A 24,328-nucleotide genomic window follows, 5' to 3' on the forward strand; every position below is an offset into this window, starting at 1 on the left:
TCTGCACTTGTCCTTGTTGAACCTCATCAGATTTCTTTTGGCCCAATTCTCCAATTTGTCTAGGTCCCTCTGTATCCTATCCCTACCCGTTTGTGGAGCGCCAGCTTTTTTTAAACAGCCAGGCTCACCTGAAACAAACACTCCCAATTCCCGCCCTTTTCAGCCAACCAATCAAGCACTCACTCAAACTTTCAAGCTGCCCTCACTACAAACACTCCGATCCTCTCACCAAACACACACTCAGATACCCAGATACTCACCAGCACAGATCCCAGGCAAACTCCTGCTGTTTGCTGCTCTGCTGTCCCCCACTGCTCAGCTGGTTCCCCGTCGCTTTTGGTTAAAGCCTGCAGCTTTGGGAGTGTGGACCAGACCTGGGTCTGTGTTTTGGACTGTGTTCCGGTTGTCTAATAAACCTTCTGTTTTACTGGTTGGCTGAGAGTCACATCTGACTGCAGAGTTGAGGTGCAGGGCCCACACGGGCTTCCCCGGGAGCCCCGCCTGTGCGGACTCGCTGTGGGAAGTGTACAGTGTGGAAGGGGATGCTGAATGCTCCGAGGTCAGACTCAGGAAGGTCAAAGCTGTGTAAGCTTCTTGCCCTGGAGACAGTCTGCTCCCAGAGGAAACACGTTCCCCCAGAGTCCTTACTGGCTTCGTATGGAGCAGTTCCAGAGCATTGCCCGATGACTCCGTGACAGAAGGCAATCAGGATGGTCAGGCATGACTTGCCCTTGGTGAATCCATGTTGACTGTTCCTGATCACCTTCCTCTCCTCCAAGTGCTTCAACATGAAGAAGGTCCACTAGGTGGCGGAGCAAGACTGCCAGATGCCGGGGAATCAGGGAGGGACAGACTGAGGGGTGGAAATGAGAGGTGCTACAGGATAATGGGGGGAAGAGAAGTGGTGGCCTGCCGGTGGGAGCCTGCCTGTCTGGGGAGAGCAGCGCTGGGGCTTTCTCTGTGCAGCTGAGAGGCCAAGCCCATGCGTGAAAATCCAGCACACGGGATTGGAAACAGTATGGGCTAATGGTTAGAGCACAAGCCCCAGGACTGAGTTCTATTCCGGGCTCTGCCCCTGACTCACTGCCAGACCTGGGGCAGGTCACGGTTCCGCTCCCTGCTTCCGTTTTCCTATCGATCTCCCAGGGAAGGGCCAGGAGATTGACCCCTGCTGTGAAGCCCCGTGAGAGCTGGAAATATCGAATAGGGAGGGTAACGGGCCGACGGCGGAGGCCATGCTCCATGATCACAGCGGTCCTTGCTGGCCTGGGACCGGGCTGGGGCTCGCTGGGTGAGAAGGGCTGAGCCCGAGCACTGGCCCGGGGTCACCCCTGGGACCGCGCGGTTCACGGGGCTTTACACCAGCCAGGATCTGGGCAGTTAACGGGAGCACCTTAGGTTTTACCTCCGGTGCCGAGGGAAGCGATTCAGCTGCACACCGGCCGTGGGAGGAGGGAGCCGGAGGGAGCCGGGGACAGGCAGGGACCGAGCCCTGCTGCTCCCCGCGCCCTGCGGTGCCCGAGCCCCGCGGAGCCGTGAGTGCGGAGCAGAGTCTGCGGTGAGGGGCGGCGGGGGCAGGTCTGATGGGGCGGGGGGGACTCGGCGCAATGGAGGAGTGGGGGGGGCAGGTCTGATGGGGCGGGAGGGGACGCGGCGCAATGGAGGAGTGGGGGGCAGGTCTGATGGGGCGGGGGGGGACTCGGCGCAATGGAGGAGTGGGGGGGCAGGTCTGATGGGGCGGGGGGGGACTCGGCGCAATGGAGGAGTGGGGGGCAGGTCTGATGGGGCGGGAGGGGACTCGGCGCAATAGAGGAGTGGGGGGGCAGGTCTGATGGGGCGGGGGGGACTCGGCGCAATGGAGGAGTGGGGGGGCAGGTCTGATGGGGCGGGGGGGGACGCGGCGCAATGGAGGAGTGGGGGGGCAGGTCTGATGGGGCGGGGGGGACGCGGCGCAATGGAGGAGTGGGGGGGCAGGTCTGATGGGGCGGGGGGGACTCGGCGCAATGGAGGAGTGGGGGGCAGGTCTGATGGGGCGGGGGGGACGCGGCGCAATGGAGGAGTGGGGGGGGCAGGTCTGATGGGGCGGGGGGGGACGCGGCGCAATGGAGGAGTGGGGGGTCAGGTCTGATGGGGCGGGGGGGACGCGGCGCAATGGAGGAGTGGGGGGGCAGGTCTGATGGGGCGGGGCGGGACTCCGCGCAATGGGGACTGGCGGGGGGCCAGGTCTGTTGGGGGGACTCGCCATGACTGGAGACAGTGTGGAGGCCTTTTGAGGGTTGGGGCACTGTAGCACGTCTCTTTAGCAGTAATCCTGGGCCAAGCAGTGTCTGCAGGGGTGGGGACGGGCTGAGCTCGGCTCAGTAGGGCTTGAATCCCTGCCAAGGTTAGAGCTTCTACTTTCACTTCTCTTGCTGTTTCTAGTTCCTTGGTCTAGTTTGCCCCCTTCCCCGTTGGAAAGAGCAGAAAGCCAGGCCAGGAGGGAGACTCCAGAGCCGGTCTGCATTGGAGACAGCGCTGCGGGGATCCCCTCCAGCGGGGCAGGCACCTGCTGACGGTAAATTACTGCACTGCATTACTGCTGGGCTGGTGCTGGGAAAATCTGGGCTTGGAGGAAGGCCCCTGTTTGTCACTTGGAGGCAGTGGGGGCCGGGTTCTGATCTCTGTCACGCTCATGTAAACCCAGAGCCAGAAATTTCTCTGGCATAAATGAGCAGAATTTGGCCCTAACTCAGTGTCCTAGCCCCCCCTCGCGGATCAGGACCGGATCTGGTTCTCATTGAAATCATTAGGAGCTAAGTCTGCACTGAGCCCCTTGCAGCACTGATCCCTGAGCTGGTTGCCTGATGCAGTGAGTCTATGGCAGGGATGGGGAAAGAAGGAGCCCAGTAATGTTTCCTATCTGAGCAGGTGGGTGTAGCTCTGCGGCTGAGAGACACTCTGGAGCTAGCATTGGTTTAACCCCCTTGATGCCTTTTCTCTCCCAGCTGAGGTGTCTGGTACGTCGAGACATCATGATCAAGGCTTCGATGAGCTCTGGGAAGGTGACTCTCTTCCAGCGGGATCCGCAGAGTGGGGTCACCTATCGGGTCCCCGCACTGCTGTATATCCCCACAGACACGCTCCTGGCGTTCACGGAGAAGCGCTCCTCTGCCAAGGATGAGGACGCTGAGTACCTGGTGCTGAGACAAGGTCGGAAGACAGGGACTTCGGTCGAGGTAATTCCTTGTGCGTTGTTTCCCTGGAGACCCCCCTTGCTTGCTGCCGCTCTTAGCCCAAGGTGTCTCAGCATTAGCGCTTCCCGGGGTGCTGCCTCTCCCTGGATATCTGCACTCCAGGCTATTCACCCCCCAGTATCTAATGATACCGGGCAGGGCTAGGTCCTGTGAGGGGCAGAGCGCTCCGATGAGGTACCGGGGGCCTTTACCTGCATTTTGAAGTGAGGAGGGAGTTGAGGCTGCTCACCACCTTGCAGGATCGCACCCCTAAGGAATATGATTGGGGAAGATGCCTGGCAACCCTACTGCTGACCTGGGCTGGGAGGCTTGCTCCAAATGGAGTGTAAACGTCCAAGAGAGCAGCTCAGGAGAGGGAGGGTGGGCCGGGCCAGCCCGGGGAACTGGCTGGGATTGTGACAGTCCCTGTCCCACGGAGCTAGCAACTGTGTGTTTGGCATGTGTCTTGTCTCTAATTGCAGCCAGCTTGTGTCTGGCTGGATCCACACAGGGAGGAAAAGCAGAGCCAAGCCACTAAAGCAGAAGCCAGTGCAGCCCTCAGGGGAGCTGCTGCAGCCCAGCCCCTGCTCCCTTAGGGGAAGGCAGAACCAACAGCCTAAAATGAGGCTCTGAGAGCCCCTTTTTGGCACCTGCTTGGTTTTCAGAAGTGCTGAGGACTCATCAGCTCCCCGTGGCGGTGGGGCGAAGTGTGAGCTCCATGGCCCATCCAGTCCTGAGGCGGCAGTACAGAATGGTCATCCTGATGTACTGAGGAGTGGACCCTGCTCACTTACCCCTCTGACCTACCTGTTCTTGCCCCCTCTCTCCCGCTGCAGTGGGGGCCCACGGAGCCCTTGACGAGCGCAGTGTTACCGGCTCACCGCCCGATGAACCCCTGCCCGGTGTACGAGCAGAAGAGTCAGACCGTCTTCCTGTTCTTCATCTGCGTGAGGCAGCGCATCTCAGAGCAACGGCAGATCCGCACTGGACAGAACGCCGCCCGGCTGTGCTACGTCTGCAGCGGAGACGCCGGCCGGACCTGGAGCTCGGTAACGGACCTGACGGAGCAGGTGATTGGGGAAGACTTGAAGGACTGGGCCACGTTTGCGGTGGGGCCGGGGCACGGGGTGCAGCTCCGATCCGGGCGGCTGGTGATCCCTGCTTACGTCTACCACATTACCGCTCGCTGCTGCCGCCTGCCGCTGCCCTGCTGGACCCAGCCCCGGTCCTTGGTCTTTTATAGTGATGACGGCGGGCAGTTGTGGCACAAGGGCGAGCTGATTAAGGGCATGAAGACGTTGGAGTGCCAGGTGGCCGAGGTGGCAGGCCAGGCCTGTGACCCCGTCCTGTACTGCAACGCCCGCACCCCGTACCGATGCCGGGTGGCTGCGCTCAGCACAGACCAGGGGCTGACATTCGAGAGCCCCTCCTCATGCAAGAAGCTGTGTGAGCCGCCTGACGGCTGCCAGGGCAGCGTAGTGAGCTTCACACCGACACCGGGGCTTCTGGAGGCGGATGGCGCAGAAGGGCTAGACGCCCCAGCCCACGAGATGACCTGCCCATTGAACAGCGGGAATGCCGCCTCCGATATCTGCAGACGGACCATGTCATGGCTGCTTTACTCCCACCCGACGGGTAAATGCAAGCGGGTTGACCTGGGCATCTACCTCAACCGCTCCCCATTGAATGAGGCCAAGTGGGGACACCCCTGGCTCCTGTACCAAGGGCCGTGTGGTTACTCGGACCTGGCCGTGTGCCAGGAAGTCCCAGCAGTGCTCTTGTTTGGCTGCTTGTTTGAGTGCGGGTTGAATTACGCATGTGAGGAGATCGCCTTCCAGCTCTTCTGCTTTGAGGATCTCCAGAAGGGCAGAGGCTCCCCCCGCTCCCTAGAGCAGCAGCCTAACACAAAGCAAAAATCCAGCTAGCGGTGTCCTCCGGGGGAGTAAGCGGGAGAGACACATGCTCACTCCCCCCGGAAGATCCCCACCCCATGAGGCGTGGGCTTCCGAAAGCAGCCTCTTCTTTCGGGTGTCTCTGGTTCAAGGTCCAGGACTTCAAGGTCCGGGGCCTGGTTTGTAGAGGAGCAAAGCATCCGTCGCTCCATCTGAGATTGAGAACTTGGCCACAGCCCGGGCAGCCCTGCCAGCCTCTCCGGTGCCGTCCTACTGATGTACCAGCACCCTGAGCCAGATGCACCACCGCCAGGGGCCAGAACGCCTGCTGGTGTAAATCAGCTCCACAGGTTACACCAACTGAGGGTCTGGCCCAGAGAGAGGACTGCTCAGTCCGTACTCCACAGACCTGTCGATCCTTGGTCCCTCTGCTGAGACTGCCCGTCCATTAAGAATTGTACTACAACAAAAGAGAACTCACTCTGGGTGCAGGGAAGGGGAGGGAGAAATGTGCTTTGCTGCTGGGGGTGCTGTCCTAAGTTCCCCGTTAGCTGCGCAGCCGTGCAGCAGCCTGTTGAGTGTCCCACAGGCACTCGTGGATCTCGCCCGGCTGGGACCTGCCGTGGCCGGGCCACCCCTCCTCTGGCCCCAACTCAGCCCGGACTTGCCGTGGCTGGTGGGAGGGATGCCCTTCTCCCAGACCCAACCCAGCCCCAGACCTGCTGCAGTGGGGAGAGGCACCTCTCTCCCCAGCCCAGGTGCTGCTGTGAGGAGAGAGAGCTAGGGGGAGTCCTCTCTCCCCACTGTAGCCCCAGGGCAGCCTGTACCCCAAACCCCTCACCCCTGGCCCCATCCCAGAAGCCGCACCCCCATCTGGCGTCCCTGCACCCCGACCCTCTGCCCCAGCCCTGAGCCCCCTTCTACACTCTGAACCCCTCGGCCCACCTCCACCACATGAATTTTGTTATGTGCACCAATATGGAGGTGATGTGTGACACATGACAAAATTCATTCCACACATGGGTGGGAAAAGTTAGAGAGAACACCGGTGCTGTCTTATTAAAGGAGATACTAAGAACGTGACCACACGTGGTCACTGAAGATCCCATGTTTGCAGGAGTAGTAGTTTAGCATCTTGGCCATTTCTCAGTTCAGGGAACAATCCAAGCAGCTTCCTTAAAGCATGCTTTGCAGTGTCAGCTGGAGAAGTTGTTCAAGTATTTCCTCTCCTTGGGCGAGTCCCGATGTACCTGATGTGTGGGCGAGTGAGCTGTTTGTTCATTTGCTCTGTAAACTGCTCCAGGAGCATGCACATCCCTCCCTTCATAAATCAACACCACAGTGTCGCTTCTGCCCTGGGGAGCAAGCAGGCACCAGCTTGGAGGCAGACGCCAACGCTACTCCCCATCATGTCTGTGCACGTCAGCCCCAAGCTGTGCAGCATCTCTGCTGTGTTACTGGTGTGCCAGAGACCCCAGGTTAGCCTGTGGCTCTCCCTCCTGAAAATAGTTATAGAAAGCCCTGTGGTGTAGCATCTATGGTGCTGGACTGAGACTTGGGGGACCTGAAGTCTGTTCCTGGCTCTGTTGCTGAACTCCTGGGTGACCTTGGTCAGGTCACTTTGCTTCTCTTTGACTCAGTTTCCCTCCCACCCTTTGTCATGTCTGTTTAAACTGTCAGCTCTTTGGAGCACAGCCTGTCTCTTACCATGTGTCTGTATAACAAATGGGGCCCTGATCTCAGTTAGGGCCTCTTGATGCTACTGGAAAATCAGTAAGTAATAGTATTACATATTTATAAGCAGCTACCTTATTTCTTCTCCCCCCCTCACCCTTAGTCAGCACTTAGCCAAGCAGTACATATCTAGCCTTTACAGAGGCAGAACCTGCAAACACTCATCCACCTGCTTAACTCTACTCACATGAGTAAGTGCCATTGACTTCAATGGGACTCCTCACACAAGTAAAGCTACCTGTGTTTCTAGGATCTAGCCCCAAATCTTTCTTGGTGAGCTAGCAGGCCTGATTCTGATCTCACTTGCTCTGGTGTAAATGACAGTTTCATAGAAGCTGATGGAAATCCCAGGCATAAGCGAGATGAAAATCAGGCCAATTATTTTGAAATCCGTCCCTGCAGGATCTTTGCTGCCCTGTGAAAATCCCTTTAATCACCTGATGATGAATTGGCTTTTGTTTCTTATTTTTTTTTATCGGTTCTCTGTTTGTAGCAACTGCCACCAGTTCTGTAATGGCACTGATCGCTCACTGCATTGTCTGGGTCCCTTGCCATGAAACACCTTCAGCAAGAGAGTGACTACGGAATGTAAAGGGCTAGATTCACTCATTCCCCACTGGCCAATTTGCATGTCTCCGGCAGCCCAGGACAGCTGGAGAGTGTCGGTGAATCTGGCCCCCGAGTCTGCTTGACCCAGTGATGTCTGGTGTTAAGGAAAAGTTAGCACATGTGACTCCATTTTGGTTTGGGGCCCACCATTGTTTAAATGCCAGCACATCATACACCAGGAGGAGCAATCCTTAAATACTGAATCCCTGTGAAAATCCTCCTCCTTGTCTCCAGCCTGCCTTGACTCCCAGTATCTGGTTTTTGTCAGTCTCTAACTCCCTGTCTCTTGGCCTTGATGTGAGGCCTCCCATCCTGATAATAAAAGTTACTGATGCATGGCTTTAGGACCATGCTGTGTAATTAACATAACTGGTATAGCACGAGGAATGCACCAAGCAGGGATAGGTGGTAGATAAGACAAGGGTTTGTTTATTGGCTAAGGTTCCGGATGCATGAGGGCAACATGCTTTGCTAAAAGGTATATAACCTTTGTATAATCTGCATTCAGGGTCCCCTCCTGGCTAGCAGGGGGGCACCACGCTCGAGCGTAATAAGTTTAGTGTTTTTTGGGAACTCTGCAGTTGTGGACTTTATTTCTGTGCCTCAGCCTAGATTCGGACTGTGCGTGACCTACCAGGTGTAATTCGCAGCACTTGTGTGCGTGTCCTACCAGGTGTAATTCGTAACACTGGTTAAGTCAGTAATGAGCAGATGCTGGCTCAACGACCGAGTGTAATAATTTCCGCGGCGTCGTGACAACTGTTTTGTCAGGGTGGGTGCGCCATGGGCCTGTGCTAAAATTCTTATGCCCTTCCAATGGAAATGCTTAATGGCCACCACTGCCCCCAGCTGGTTAGAATCACATCAATTCATAGGTGCAGGAACTAGGGGGTGCTGTAGCACCCCCAAGTTTTACATGGAGCTCCACTTCTGGCCCTGCGCCCGGCGTCCTGGCTGCCAGCCCCGTGCCTCGGGGCTCTGCTTCCAGCCCCACATTCGGGGTCCTCTCCGGGCCCTGAGCCTGGGGCTTCACCCCCAGCTGTGGTTCAGCCTCCTTACCCCATCCATGTCCCCCCACCCAGAGCCATGGCCCTGCTCCCAGCCTCAGCTGTTCCTGTGCTGGGTAGCAGCACGCAAAACCTATTTGTATACATTGAACGGAGCTTTAATTTTAGAAACTCAAACTGCTGACTGTCCATCCACTGGCTGAGAGGATGTAACCATGTCTCCCTCCAGTGGTTGGTCCCAGCAACTATCACAGCTATTCACCTAGAGTCACAAGGCGTTAAATCCTCTCTGCTGATGAGGCCAGGGTGCGTGGTTGCTGCTGGTGCATCCAGATCTGATGCACAATGGTAGCCCCTGGCGCCTCTATCTGTACGTGGCCATGGTTCATTAGTAAGGATCTTTCTCTGCATGGGTCTGTGTTGGCTGTGCTTGTTTTATTTATTCCTCGTCTCCTTTAACAAACGGAATGTGCAGCCTCTTTGCACCTAAAGTGAGAACAAGGCCCATATTTTATATTCGTCTCCACAAAGAGGGTTGTTGGCGTCAGGCCCCTGGTGCTTTGAATGCCTGCTCGAGCGAATGCAGGGTCGAGCCCTCCCTTGCAAAAGAGGAGGAGGGATGGTGTAATCTGAGCTGGATGTTAGCAGATGAAAGCAACACATGATTCCCAACCCCACTGAACACAGTGGCTGCAGGCTGGGGCTGCACAGCAGTATTAACAGATGTTCTTCTATTAAAGCACGCCTTGATTTGTGCCAAAAACTGGCCTCTCTCTCAAATGAGGGCTCGGGGTCTGTCTGAATGCTTTTCTGCGTCATGCAAAGATATTGCTTGAGCCTGTAACTGTCTAAAACAAAAGGCCTTACATACGATACAGTTACACCACTGATCTCCAAAAGAGTGGGTATTAATAAAGCTCTCCACTAATGCCTGTATCCCTCATGGGGTGGTCCTGCTTGTGTAACTGCTGCAGGGTGGCAGCAGCTACGTTCAGTTCGGAGGCTGAGTTGTCCTGGGGTCAGAGCGTGGGATGGGAAGGCAGGAGGCCTGGGCTCTAATTCTGGCTCTTCAGCTGATTCGCTGCGGAAGTTGGGCTGCGTGGAACTGAGAACGGGCTGTGATAATTGCACCTGGAGCAAGGCATCTCGAGCTGGAGCTGCTGGTTGGGTGAGCCAACTGTGCTGGTTTCTCAGTCCTTCTGCTTGTCTCCTGTTCCCAACACGGCAGAGCAGAGGGACGGGGAGACTCAGCCAGACCACCCAGGGGATGAAATCAGATGTACCCTACCAGAAATGGGGCCTTAGCAGGTATGTATTTAAGGGCTGAAACTTACAACCTCTAACCCAGCAGTAGATGATTAAGGACTAAGTACAGAAACTCCTCATTTAACCGTGTCCTGGTTAACCTTACGTTGCTGAACAATTAGGGAACATGCTCGTTTAAAGTTGCGCAATGCTCCCTTCTAACGTGTGACGTGGCGGAGGCAGGGGACTATGAACTGTTCAAACAGGCCCTGCTCCGTGAGTTTGGGCTGGCCCCCGAGATGTACACCACCATTTGCCCACTGAGGTTTTGATGGGGGGAGACCTAGAGGACTGGCCAAGCAAGCCCCAGACTGCCCTGGTTGTGACCCGCAGCCAGAGCCGGCGATGGGCACTGCGCCCTGACCTTGGGGAGGGTACCACACCGGAGGCGCAGGATGCTATCCTGGTGGGGAGGGAGAGCCGAGGGGCACGGCTCAGAGAGGCGGAGGCCTCAGACCTGGCCACTGCGGGGGAACCGGGCCCCATCCCTTCCCCAGCCGCTGAGTTCCAGGCCGAGTTGAGGAAAGATCCCTCCTTGCGGAAGCTCAGGGACCTGGCCGACCTCAGTGTGGGACGGACCATGAGGAGAGGCTGCCAGGAGAGGTTCCTGTGGGAGAAGGGGTTCCTGTACCGAGAATGGGCTCCCCCAGGGGAAGTGGAGTCCTGTGGGATCAGGAGGCAGCTGGTGGTCCCCCAGAAGTATCGCCACAAGCTACTGTACCTGGCCCATGACATCTCCCTCTCAGGGCACCAGGGAATCTGGCACACCTGGCAGAGGTTGCTACAGAACTTTTACTGGCCCGGGGTCATTACCACGGTCCAGCAGTATTGCCGATCCAGTGACCCCTGTCAGAGGGTGGGGAAGGCCTGGGACAAGGGGAAAGCGGCTTTGAGACCTTTGCCCATCATAGAGGAGCCTTTCCAGAAGGTGGCCATGGACATCGTGGGGCCTCTCAGCAAGACGACCCGGTCGGGGAAGAAACACATTCTGGTGGTGGTAGATTTCGCCACCCGCTACCCCGAGGCAGTGCCCTTAGCTTCCATTGAAGCAGACACCGTGGCAGATGCGCTCGTGACCATTTTCAGCCGAGTGGGGTTCCCCAAGGAAGCCTTGACAGACCAAGGGTCCAACTTCATGTCGGCCCTGCTCCGGTGCTTGTGGGAGAAATGTGGGGTCTGGCACGACTAGGCCTCAGCTTATCACCCCCAGTCCAATGGGCTGGTGGAGAGGTTTAACGGGACGCTAAAGATGATGCTGAAAACCTTTATGAACCAGCCCCCGCAGGATTGGGACAAGTACTTACCTCACCTGCTGTTCGCGTACAGGGAGGTGCCCCAGGAGTCTACCGGATTTTCGCCTTTCGAACTGTTATATGGAAGGAGGGTGAGGGGCCCCCTGGACCTGATGAGAGATGAGTGGGAGGGGAAGGCCACTCCCGATGGAGAGTCAGTGGTGGAGTATGTCCTGATCTTCCGAGAGAGACTGGCTGAACTCATGGGCCTGGCCAGGGAGAATCTGGCCAGAGCCCAGAGGAAGCAGAAGGTCTGGTATGACTGCACGGCGAGGGCCCGTGCCTACGCCACCGGGGATCAGGTGATGGTTCTCATCCCCGTGAGAAAGAACAAACTACAGGCCACCTGGGAGGGCCCTTTCAAGGTTGTCAAGCAGCTCAATGAGGTAAACTATGTGGTGGAGCTGTCGAACCGGGCGCACCACCGCTGGGTGTACCATGTGAATATGATGAAGCCATATTATGCCAGGGGGAATGTGTTGGCCGTGTGTGGACAGTGGGAGGAGCAGGGAGATGACCCTTTAGTAGATCTATTCCCTGGGACCAGAGCTGGTTGCCCCCTGGAAACAATTCCCCTCTCGGATCGGCTAACCCCTGCCCAGCAAGCTGAGGTCAGGGGGGTGCTGCATCCGTACCGACAGCTGTTTTCCAGCCAGCCTGGACGCACTAATCTGACTGTCCACCGGGTGCAGACAGGGTCGCACCCGCCGATAAGATGCTCCCCCTTCTGAGTCACAGGGAAAACTGCTCAGGACCTGGAAAGAGAGGTCCGGGACATGCTGGCTTTGGGGGTGATCCAGCTATCTGCCAGCCCTTGGGCCTCGCCGGTGGTGCTGGTCCCCAAAAAGGATGGGTCGGTCCGGTTCTGTGTGGACTATCGGAAGCTCAATGCCATCACTGTATCTGATGCCTACCCCATGCCCAGGCTGGACGAGCTCCTAGGCAAGCTGGGAGGAGCTCGGTACCTTACCACCATGGACCTTACAAAGGGCTACTGGCAAGTGCCGCTGGGTGCAGATGCCCGGCTGAAATCGGCCTTTATCACCCCTCTGGGGCTCTATGAGTTCCTGACCCTGCCTTTCGGCCCCAAGGGAGCGCCGGCCACCTTCCAGCGCCTAGTGGACCAGCTACTGAGGGGGATGGAGAGTTTTGCCGGGGCGTATATTGATGACATCTGTGTCTTTAGCCAGACCTGGGAGGACCATGTGTCCCAGGTTAGACAAGTGCTGAACCGACTACAGGGGGCTGGGCTGACTGTAAAAGTGGAGAAGTGCAAGGTGGGGATGGCTGAAGTATCTTACCTGGGCCATCGGGTGGGGAGCGGCTGCCTAAAGCCGGAACCAGCCAAGGTGGAAGTGATCAGAGACTGGCCCGCTCCCCACACCAAAAAGCAGGTCCAAGCCTTTTTTGGGATGGCTGGATACTACCGAAGATTTGTGCCCCACTTTAGCGCCATAGCCACGCCCATCACTGAGCTATGCAAGAAGGGGAAGCCAGACAAGGTGGTCTGGACCGAGCAGTGCCAGGAGGCTTTCCGGGCGCTGAAGGAGGCTCTGATCAGTGGCCCAGTTCTGGCAAACCCAGACTTTGACAAGCCCTTTGTGGTGTTCACCGACGCCTCTGACACGGGACTGGGGGCGGTGTTAATGCAGGAGGATGAAAAGGGGGAGAGACACCCCATCATGTACCTGAGCCTGGGAGCAACACTACGTGGCCATCGAGAAAGAGTGCCTGGCCAAGGTGAGGGCCCTCAAGAAACTAGAGCCCTAGCTCTTCGGGCGACACTTCACCATGTACACCGACCACTCTCCCCTGACCTGGCTGCACCAGATGAAAGGAACCAACGCCAAACTCCTGAGATGGAGCCTGCTCCTGCAGGATTACGACATGGATGTGGTCCACGTGAAGGGAAGTGCCAACATGATAGCGGACGCGCTGTCCCGGAGAGGGGGCCCCGAACGTCCCCAGGTCACTGGTCAGTGTGACCCCACTCAGTTCAGTCTCGAAGGGGGAAGAGATGTGACGCAGCAGGGAGAGGGGAGTGTTGACCTGGGAATGTGCCCTGGGGATGGGAGACCTGAGCCGGAGGGGGGGGGGAAGAAGAGGTAACACCTTGGCCCAGGAATGTGAAGACAGGCTGCAGCAGGGAGCCTGCTGCGGGGGTTTAGTTTCAGTTTGGGGCTGGGTGGAGGAATGCAGGGAACCTCAGGGCTGGGGTCTAAGCTCCCTGCTCCCCCAGAAGCACTTGACTGAGGGGTCCTGGTTGTACCCACAACCTCTGTTTTGGACTGTGTTCCTGTTGTCCAATAAACCTTCTGCTTCACTGGCTGGCTGAGAGTCTCAGTGAATCCCAGGAAGAGGGATGCAGGGCCTGGACTCCCCCACATGCCGTGACAACTGGTCATTTGGCAGCCGCCTGCTTTGTCCACTGCTTGCAGGAAGAGCAACCCATTAGCTGGTGGGGGCTTGGAACCAGAGTGGGCCGGCAGCCCCCCTATCAGCTGCCCGCTCCCCTAAGTTCCCTGTGCGGTAGCCACCCAGCAGGCTATCAAGTGCCAGGCAGTTCAGGCTGCTCCCCGAGACTCCTGCTGGCTGGGCAAGGTGGGGGTGGGTGGGCGGAGAGGGGTGCTAATGACAGAGTGTTCCCCTCCTGCCCCCCCCATCGCCACAGAGCAGAGGAGGACACGACAGGGCTCAGGACGGAGGGAGCTTGTTGGCAGCAGGGCCGGTGCAACCACTAGGTGAACTAGGTGGCTGCCTAGGGCGGCAAGTGGTTGGGGGCCGCCAAAAGCACGCTCCGGGGAGGTGGTGGAGCGGAGGTGAGCTGGGGCAGCGGGGTGTGGGGAGGGCCGCCTGCAGCAAGTAACGGGGGGGAGGGGGCTGTGCACAGGGGAGCCGCTCCCTGCCCCAGCTCACCTCTGCTCCGCCGCCTCCTCTGAGCACGCCGCCCCGTTCTGCTCTCTCCCTCCCAGGCTTGCGGCACCAAACTGCTGATTGGCGCCACAAGCCTGGGAGGCGGGAGAAGCGGTGGCAGCGGCATGCTCAGGGAGGAGGCGGAGCAGAAGTGAGCTGGGGTGGGGAGTTGCCGCGCGGCTCCCCGGGCCGAGGGGAGTTGCCTCATGGCTCCCCGAGGGGAGAGGGGGCTGCTGCAGAGGGGGCGGCTCAGGGAGGCCGGGAGCTGCCATGGGGGGCGCCTCAGGGCTGTGGGGGGGTGCAAGGTGGAAGTTTCGCCTAGGGCGCAAAGCATCCTTGCACCGGCCCTGGTTGGCAGCACCTGCTGTCTCAACTTGCTGATCTACTTAAAAAGGCAATGTACTTAGAGTGAGGTCAGTGTACTTAAAGGGGCAATGCGTGTCTCTCTCTCTCACACACAGTGTGTATCTCTGTCTATCTCTGCCATGCTGTCTCCCCTTCCTCCGTTCATGCTGCCTTGCAGAGCGTGAGGCTACATTAACAATGTGTTAACCCTTGAGGGCTCAGCCAAGTGCTAGTTCATCATTTAGCAGTAAGGCATTCGCTGGGAAATATCCCCCCCTCTTCCATTCTCTGACTTCACCACCTCAACCAAGCTTCACAGTCATCATAGCTGTCTACAGTATTAAATTGTTTGTTTAAAACGTATACTCTGTGTGTGTGTGTGTGTGTGTGTGTGTGTGTGTGTGTGTGTGTGTGTGTGTGTAAAATATAGTCTTTTGTCTGGTGAAATTTTTCCCCTGGAACCTAACCCCCCCATTTACATTAATTTTTATGGGGAAATTGGATTTGCTTAACATAATTTCACTTAAAGTCGCATTTTTCAGGAACATAACTACTACGTTAAGCGAGGAGTTACTGTAAGTACTTCAGGGTGGTTCAAATAAATTTGATGACCCCCTCCCCACACTGAGTCAGACATTTGGGCCTTCCAGCTGAACAGCTACAATCTCGCTGTTTCCATCCAACCCAAACTCCCCAGACCATCCTAGCTATGGTGGGGTAAACTACTATGGACAACTGGAGAACCTACTAGGTTCCTGCCATCACAGTGGCATAAAAGAGATTGAGAGGGGCAATGATTTTTATTCAGCCTGTTTGGTTTTGTTAATAACCAGTTAACTCAAATGCCCGAGATCCATGGAGGAGAAAAGTTCTCTTTGTTAAAGATTCAGCACTCTGCCCTTTCAGTTAAGGACTTGGGAAGATCTCAGTCCACATCTCAGACCTCCAAAGAGTTCTCCAGCAAAAGCAGCATCCTGATATTTCTAATCCTTTCTGCCTTATCTGTAAAATAAGGCTAATACTACTTACCTGCTGCATTCTGGGGGTGGTAGGTGTGAGATTGAATTCATTCAAGCTTGTAAATTGCTATGAGCGCCTCAGATGGGAGATGTTACGTGCAAGGTATTAGGAGTGTAGTGAGCTGGATAGTATGTGTGTGTATATCACTATTGCCTGCTAATGGATGGAATAGGAATTGTTCAACTATGTCAGTCTGTGTTGTTAACAGGTTTTTCTTTAGCTTGATGGTAGGGTGTTGAGCTTTTGGAGCAGGAGGCTGTGAGTTCTAGTCCCCACTTAACTTCATTTAATGCTCTAACTCTTTGTCCCCACATCTTTAACTCCGTTGCTACAAAAAACAAACAAAAAAAAGTGCTGATTTTTGAAAGCTCATTTCCAGGCTTAATTTCCCTCTGAAATGGAAATCATGCCACATACTTACGCTCCTAGGAGAGCAATGAAACAAACAAACACACCCTCCCTTAGCTTGATTTTTTATTTTGAGGTCTGTGCTAGTTCGAACCCAGTTTGGCTGTGCTGGTGTATATTGTTTTTAGACAGTCATCCAAGCTCAGCAGAATAGACGGCAGCCACCCACTGCACAGCCCCTCGCCCCATTAAGCCAGGTCAGACATGCTTTCAGCTGAGAATGGCTTCAGTGCTGTGTCAGCATTCTGGCTGCAAACCAAGCAAACAGACAAAAGAAGAGAGTTGTGAGTGTGCATGTGTGGGAGGCAAAATACACCCGGAGGCAGTGGGAGCGATTCTGCTGCTATGGGAGTCCATGGCAGCAAGCCCCAGCGTGCCAATCTGAAGCAGTTTTACAAGCCACGCAGGGCTAGATTCTGCGCGCCCGGACTCTGGATTTACCCTGCAGTCGCTCCATGGACATCAGTGGTGTTACCCCTGATATACACCAGTGTACCTGAGACCAGGATCTGACACAAAACAAACCATACATATGTGTTGGCCCAATCAGCATCCAAGCCTTTACAACCCCTATTGACTTTGATGGGGATTATGCTAGGGGATAAATAAGAGCAGGATCAACACTCCAGCCAAGCCCAAACCCAACAGCCAGAATTAGACCAAAGCATTACAACCGTCAAGAGCCTAATACGGTGTGCCATAGGCAGAGAACAAGAGGGACGGAAGTACATTGGTGCCCCAGGCCCATGAAATGGCACAAAATTTATTACAATTCTGGACAGTTCATGGCGCTGAATCGGTAATGGGGGGCGTGTTCCGGTGACGTTACAACTTTTAGCCTTGTGATGGCTCAGTTCTAGTTGTGTGGACAGAGCCCATGTTGTGGCAAAAGCTATTTGGAAAACGGAATCTCCTGCCATGGGAAATTCTGATATTTTGCTGTTTGTGTTTATCCCGATTTGGGACAGAAAGTTGAACTCTTGAAAGTGTTGTGGAATGAAAAGTTAAAATTGATTTGGAAAAATCTAAATGAAAAACATGGGGATTTTTGATTGAAATGAAATGTTTTGACATGTCAACGTAAGATGTAAAATGTGTGTTTCAAATCAATGGGAAAATCCCCAAATTTAATCAAAATTCTCCTGTAGGGAGTATTTTGCAGTCCTTTGACAATCATATCTACCCATTACCCAGACTCTTCTCCTCTTTCCATCTGTACTGATGGATGATGGCACCAGACTCCTTCCTGGTTCCCTTCTCTCCCGATACTAACTGGTTTCCTATCAGCCATGTTTTGGTTTGTTTTTTTACAGTATTTTCTGCTCTGCCACATCTACATCTCTCAGATTTGTTTTCTGTGTATGTCTGAAGGGCCAGAAGCATCTGATCTCACCCACCCCTGTGTAAATGCAGTCTTCAGTGGAGTTACTCCAGATTTATACCAAATCAGAATCTCAGCCCAAATCTACATCATGAATCTTTTTCCTAAAAGTTGTGTGAGTGATCGATGATCAGGACAAAGTGTGACTCTTCTGTCTCATGTCTCTTACCCTCTGCAAGGAAAGTGGAAAATATACAGTGAGCCATCTCTGACTAAACTGATTAACCTAGTGCTAATAAAACAGGCCCTTGTGGTACCATCTGTCTTGAAGCAAAAGACTATCAGATCTTTGGGGCAGGGACTGTCACTGTTTGTGTGTACAGTGCCTAGCACAATTGGGCCTTGATCTGGGTCCTAATTGAAATCAGTGAGGAGTCGACTAAAAATTGAAGTCCCTGTATGGCCCAGCCATACTCCCATACTTAGCAGTGAATGAGGCAGCCCCCAGGGAGTAAGGGTGGAAGAATCAAACTCCTGGGCATGATCCGACTCCCATTCAAGTCAATGAATCATAGAATATCAGGGTTGGAAGGGACCTCAGGAGGTCATCTAGTCCAACCCCCTGCTCAAAGCAGGACCAATTCCCAACTAAATCATCCCAGCCAGGGCTTCGTCAAACCTGACCTTAAAAACCTCAAAGGAAGGAGATTCCACCACCTCCCTAGGTAATCGATTCCAGTATTTTACCACCCTCCTAGTGAAAAAGTTTTTCCTACTATCCAACCTAAACCTCCCCCACTGCAACTTGAGACCATTACTCCTCGTTCTGTCATCTGCTACCACTGAGAACAGTCTAGATCCATCCTCTTTGGAACCCTCTTTCAGGGAGTTAAAAGCAGCTATCAAATCCCCCCTCATTCTTCTCTTCTGCAGACGAAACAATCCCAGTTCCTTCAGCCTCTCCTCATAAGTCATGTGTTCCAGACCCCTAATCATTTTTATTGCCCTCTGCTGGATGCTTTCCAATTTTTCCACATCCTTCTTGTAGTGTGGGGCCCAAAACTGGACACAGTACTCCAGATGAGGCCTCACCAATGTCAAATAGAGGGAAATGATCTCGTCCCTCGATCTGCTGGCAATGCTCCTAGTTATACATCCCAAAATGCCATTGGCCTTCTTGGCAACAAGGGCACACTGTTGACTCATATCCAACTTCTCGTCCACTGTAACCCCTAGGTCCTTTTCTGCAGAACTGCTGCCGAGCCATTCGGTCCCTAGTCTGTAGCGGTGCATTGGATTCTTCCATCCTAAATGCAGGACTCTGCACTTGTCCTTGTTGAACCTCATCAGATTTCTTTTGGCCCAATCCTCTAATTTGTCTAGGTCCCTCTGTATCCTATCCCTACCCTCCAGCGTATCTACCTCTCCTCCCAGTTTAGTGTCATCTGCAAACTTGCTAAGGGTGCAATGCACACCATCCTCCAGATCATTAATGAAGATAGTGAACAAAACCGGCCCCAGGACTGACCCTTGGGCACTCCACTTGATACCGGCTGCCAACTAGACATGGAGCCCTTGATCACTACCCATTGAGCCCGACAATCTAGCCAACTTTCTATCCACTTTATAGTCCATTCATCCAGCCCATACTTCTTTAACGTGGCAAGAATACTGTGGGAGACCGTGTCAAAAGCTTTGCTAAAGTCAAGGAAATGGAAAGACGTAGGTTGAATGGGAGTTGAATCAGGCCTGAATCGACTGATTGAGACTGGCAAGGTAGCCCAGCTACAGTGTCAAATGTCACTTGCTAAAAGGCTGAAGCACAAGCCAAACCAGAGAATGGGGGGAAACATGATACACACCTAGGGGGGAGTTGATATGGATCTGGCACTTCTGGGCTTGGTCCATTCCACAAGATAGATCTTTGGCACGCAGCACCTGTAAATAAAAGAACAGGCCTTGCCTATGTAGCCCACTGGTGATTGTGTTTTCTGGGTCCCCCCGGTGACAAATATGGCAACCCCCTGCAGTAGTTTTGGGGACCGTTATGTTTTTAACACTGAGAGCATAAAAACCTCAAAAAGCCATTAGATTGAGCTGGGTCAGCTGTAGAATATCCTTGGCCCTTTGTGCCAGTACAGGTGATGTGTATTGTGCGTTCCTGGAATCAGTCTGGGGCAAGTAATGCAAATCCCCATGATGGCTTTGAAGTGTGACAGCCTAGGGGACAAGGAGAGGGCCTGATTTTACCTGTTTGCAGGAGGCTGGGAGACAAAGCAAATCTTTGGGTATAAAGGGCTGATTTAAACAGACTCAGGGGCCTTCCTTTGGATTTAGCAAATCGACAGGATCTTTGGTCCTCCGGGGACTCCTGACCCTGGCTGAAGGGTTGGAAAGTCTGTGGTCTATAGGGCCCCATAAGATTGCTGGGTGACTTCTGGCATGTTCACTAAGCATGTAGGAACTGATTGTTTTTTATGTTTTTTCTGGGATGCTTTTACCTGAAGAATAAATGTACTCTGCTGAGAAAGAGTGGTAACTTGTAACTACTGGCATATAGGGGGTCATAGCTTGGAGAGACAGTACAGCCCAGATGTTGGCCTTTAGGCAGATTGGCTTGCTGGGAGTATCACAGAGTAGGGCAGGGGGATGTGCAGCCTTACACCCCACAGTCAGGAGGGGCCCTGCCCAGAGACAGGTGACAGCTGGAGGCCTGAGACCTCACTTGGCCCTCCTGGAGTGGACCACAGAGGGGGGAGGTACCCTGAAACCGTGACACTTGCTGGCTGCTGATCTGCAGAGGGTATGAATCTCTTACAGCCGGCAGCTGTGGAAGGCTGGCTCTCTAGCTCAAGCAGGAGCACTTCATGCTTTTTCTTGTAGAGGTACCTGGTTCAACTCCCGGTGTGCCAGCCAAGACGGTGGCCATAACATGTGCTCTCCGAGGCCATTGGGCCAATAGTGACCCCGGGCACAGGCAGTGAAAAGCCATTCGTCCCTTCCCTACCGGTGTATTTCTTCCTCCTCACACACAGCAGGGGGCCGCTCCCACGCCAGGAGAAGCTGGGCCACGCAGCCCCGTCTTACCTGTATCGCCGCGGGCAACCATAGTGGCCTATGTGTACCTCGTGGGCAAGGCAGAAGCGGCGGCAGTACCCTCTCCGGTTCGCGCAGGTCCAGGTGCTCACGGGAGCGACCGCCTGGGCACCTGGGCAGGGAGAAAGCAGCAGCTGAAGAAAACACGCCGGAGGGCCCAGAGCCCGTACCCATGCTGCACTGCCTGGGAACCCCATGGGATGGGGGATGAATTCGTAAGACAACACGCTGCCCTTCTGTCCTGCTGCTGGACACGCGCACCAATGGGGGCTGGTCCCTTTGAGTAGACCGGGGCCAGTGCCGCTGCATCAGAACAGCTGGGCCCGTGTGAGCCAATTAAAAGGGGCAGGGCTACACCCGAGGCTATAAAGGTCTGTGTGCACGAGTTATGAGGAGAGGCTGAGGGAACTGGGATTGCTTAGTCTGCAGAAGAGACGAATGAGGGGGGATTTGATAGCTGCTTTCAACTACCTGAAAGGGGGTTCCAAAGAGGATGGATCTAGGCTGTTCTCAGTGGTACCAGATGACAGAACGAGGAGTAATGGTCTCAAGTTGCAGTGGGGGAGGTTTAGGTTGGATATTAGGAAAAACTTTTTCACTAGGAGGGTGGTGAAACACTGGAATGCGTTACCTAGGGAGGTGGTGGAATCTCCTTCCTTAGATATTTTTAAGGCCCGGCTTGACAAAGCCCTGGCTGGGATGATTTAGTTGGGGATTGGTCCTGCTTTGAGCAGGGGGTTGGACTAGATGACCTCCTGAGGTCCCTTCAAACCCTGATATTCTATGATTCTATGAGAGGAGGGATCGGGGCAGGCTGTGCCTGGGGAGAGAGGGACCACAGATGAGTGGAGCTATGTCCGGTGGTGGGTTCCTGGAACAAGGGAGTGAGGTCGGTCTTTGGTTCCCAGCAAAGAGGGGGGGAAATAGAGGCAGGGTGCCACAGAGCGACCCTTGGCCACAAGGGGGAACTGAGGTGGCATCTGCCATATTACGGGACTCTTAACGTCCAGTGGTTGGGATGCACCTCGGGTCTGCTCAGTGGAAAGTCACCCACTGACTTCAGTGGGTTTTGGATCAGCCCCTAACTGAGGACAGCTGGCCTCTTCAACAGATGTAGCCTAAACCTTTAAGACAGAGGGGTGCAGTGCCTGGAGAACTGGGCTGTAATTTGTAGAGCTGGGTGGCAAATGGGTTTCTTGTCCCATGACAATTGAAAAAAATTTCCCGTCCTGAATCAGGGTAAAAAGTTGAAATCGGGAAAAATGTTGTGATCTGAAAAAGATTAAACGGTTTGGTTTGGCCATTTTAATTTTTTTTTTTTAACTATAGCTCACGTTTCAAAATGAAAAGTCACTTTGCAGTGGAAAACCAGAACTTGTTGTTTGGAAGAGGTCAGAACAAAAGACTCTGACAATTTCCAAACGTTCTTCCACATTTTTTTCAAGTCAAAAAATTGTTCGAAACTGACCCTTTTCTGCAGAGTTTCCGTTTCAGCTCATCAGCATTTTCTGATGAATACCCATGACACTGCAAAATTCCCAACCAATTCCCATTCTTTGTGTTCTAGTAAAACCTAGCAGGTCCAACCATGTTCATGGCCCCATGTGCCACGTCTGTAGAGAGTAGACACACAGACAGAGTGCCTTTCTAGGTAGCCCTGCCAAGGCAGACAGATGGTGGAAGGAAGGAAGTTTTATTATTCTTATTTTACAGCTGGGGCACTGAGGATCTGAGAGTTTAAGTGATTTGCCCAAGGTCACACACAGGATCTGTGGCAGAGCTAGGAACTAAACCCAGGTCACCTAAATCCCAGTCTAGTGCTGTAACCACCAAATAATCCTTCCTTTCCTAGGCCTGGCCTCTGTTTCTCATTCCGGCTCACACTCACTTGCTGGTAACCTTGATCAAGTCATGTCAGTGCTCTGTGCCTCAGTTTCCCCATCTGCACAACGGAACTAATGAGCCTGACCTCCTTTGTAAAGTGCTTTGAGATCTACTAACAAAATGCACTATAAACCCTCTCAATTGTCAGTCCCATAACCAAAGGTCTTTGCCTTCCCATCACTTACACTCACAGCTTCATCCGCACTCTTCTCCTTCAGGAGCTATATGGTGGCAAGAGGTCCTGTCTACATGGTTAAACTGGAGAAACGTACCTCCACATAAGAGCATAAGAACGCTCATGCTGGGTCAGACCAATGGTTCATCTAGCCCAGTATCTTGTCTCTGATGGTGGCCGGTGACAGATGCACCAGAGGGAATGAATAGAACAGAGCAATTTTCAGCAAAAGAGGTTGAATCTACCCTTCCATTATAAACAGGGCTGAATTAAAGCAATCCAAGACACATCCCATGTGGGTCTGCCATGGCCCCATGCCTGCCCCTCCATCATGTCCCCCACCCCATGGCCATGCCATGGCCTCACCCCTTCTTGGGAAGGTGGCAGAAGATTTCAGCAATAAGACGAATGGGGCAGGTCACACCTCCTGGAGCTACTATTTCAAGCAGCCTGCATACTCAGGCGGGGGCCAGTTACGCTTGGCTCACAGTTTCAACCTTTTCTGTGCATCCGCAAGGACATTTTAAAAGGCAGAGATTCTGACTCCAGGAGCTGGGGCCCTGGCTTGGGCCAGTAGTGTCTGGCTCAGATTACAAACCTGATTTTGACATGCACACAGATGTCACCAAAACTAGAGCAGTCTGTCTGACATTCCACAGGGTGATCTTACGCCTGGGTTTTCTGGAAAGTCTGAGGCGAGCAGGACAAGCTATTTGGGAACCTGGAATGTTCCAAAACCAAGGGTGTGATCTCACAAGCTGGAGAGTTTCCTGACTCTTTTGGGTTCATAAATAGACTGGATAGACAGAAAGACTCAGATCCCGGGGAGCTGCCGTGAACTCCCTGGGAGCAGCATCTCTGGTGCCTTCCCCTCCTCCGCAAGCTGCAGTTGCAAACGTGAGCATCATGGAAAGGGGGGTGGACTAGCTCAGTGTCTCTCTGCCTCAGCTGATGCTGGGTTACTCCAGTCCAAGCCCAGTGATTAGCACACAATGCCCATGGCCTTCTCTGCTGCTGTTTGCCAGGGGCTGAATGGTGACTTGTCATTTTTCCCCGGGCCCCGGCCTGCTGCTATAATCAGGGCACTTGGGTATCCTCCCCTGGGAGTTTATAAGCACTGTATAGGCCAGGAGAGAGGAGAACTCCAGGGACAACTTCAGCAGTGCCCCCCGACTTCACTGCTCAGTGGAGTGACCCCAGGGATGAATTTGGGCCCATTTGTTTCTAGTGCCGGACCATGTGGAGCGTGTCTCTGTGAGATCCCAATTTAGTGAAGGCACCCTGGTCTGGGGTTGCTGGTGCTCCCAGGAGATGCTGTTCATAAATGGGCCATATTCTGCTCTCAGTTGTACTGGCGTAAGTTCTGAGTAACTCCCCTGAACTTCAGTGGATTTACATAGGTGGGAACAAGAGCAGAATTTGACCCAGTGGAACGATCTCCCTGCCTCAAAAGTCTTGAGCAATTTTCCTGCCGCATGCAAAACAAACCGATCCTAATGGTCTTCCTCCAGATTTCTGAGTCTGATCACCCTAGCTGCTTTCACAAAGGCAGGCGTCCTCCCCTGGACAGTGCTAGCCAAAGACCCAGAGGCTGTGATAGTGTTACAACTCTGTGTAGTCCTTTAGCTTTGGATTCTTCCATGCACACACAGTTAGCTCATGCCCTTAACATGCCAGGAACTTCAGAGACGGTAGCAGTTTGAATAGTTTAAAGTGAGGAGGGACCCATCTCTTTTGAAGGAGTACTTACTGATGGTTCCTGTCAGTGCCAGAAGCAGGAGAAACCCTAGGCCCAGGGCATTCATGATGGTGCTTGGCTTTCGGGATGTTGATTTTCTGTTGATTCTAACCAGCTAGCCTGTATTTATCAGTTCAGTGCCTGACAGCAGAGGGGTGGAGTTTGGCATGGGAGCACTAGCAAAGGGCTAAGAGCAGCTGTGTCATGATCCGGGCCTTGATTTGGGAGGTAGGTTAGACATCACCCTTAAGAGTCACTAAGCTCCTTCGGTTTAAATATTGGCTGGAAATCCTTTGGAAATCCAGAGCCAAGAGACCTACTCTGCTAGGAGGGAAATCAGCAGAGGAGGGGGAGACCTTGAGCTTCCGTTCGTTAGT

General features: G+C 54.0%; 1 protein-coding gene and 1 long non-coding RNA gene across 3 annotated transcripts; one reads left to right on the plus strand and one right to left on the minus strand.

The window, feature by feature from the left end:
* Positions 1-266: 266 nt before the first annotated feature.
* Positions 267-9,382, plus strand: LOC311517936 (sialidase-3-like). 2 transcript variants are annotated; one of them, XM_084623260.1, is made up of 4 exons: positions 267-1,558; positions 2,422-2,554; positions 2,985-3,215; positions 4,049-9,382. In XM_084623260.1, the coding sequence occupies exons 3-4, from the start codon at positions 3,012-3,014 to the stop codon at positions 5,135-5,137; spliced, it is 1,293 nt and encodes a 430-aa protein (XP_084479386.1). In that variant the 5' UTR covers positions 267-1,558; positions 2,422-2,554; positions 2,985-3,011; the 3' UTR covers positions 5,138-9,382. The 2 variants fall into 2 exon arrangements, with proteins under 2 accessions (XP_084479386.1, XP_084479387.1); XM_084623261.1 differs by having other exon boundaries at positions 267-1,291.
* Positions 9,383-15,794: 6,412 nt separating this feature from the next.
* On the minus strand, positions 15,795-24,328 carry LOC311528786. The gene is made up of 4 exons (XR_014713697.1): positions 23,964-24,328; positions 20,146-20,266; positions 18,921-18,996; positions 15,795-15,986 (listed from the first exon to the last, which is right to left on the minus strand). It is a non-coding gene; the product is annotated as an uncharacterized lncRNA (long non-coding RNA).

The sequence above is a fragment of the Lepidochelys olivacea genome (genome assembly GCF_965140295.1).
Source record: "Lepidochelys olivacea isolate rLepOli2 genome assembly, chromosome: 1".
Lineage (NCBI taxonomy): Eukaryota > Metazoa > Chordata > Testudines > Cheloniidae > Lepidochelys > Lepidochelys olivacea.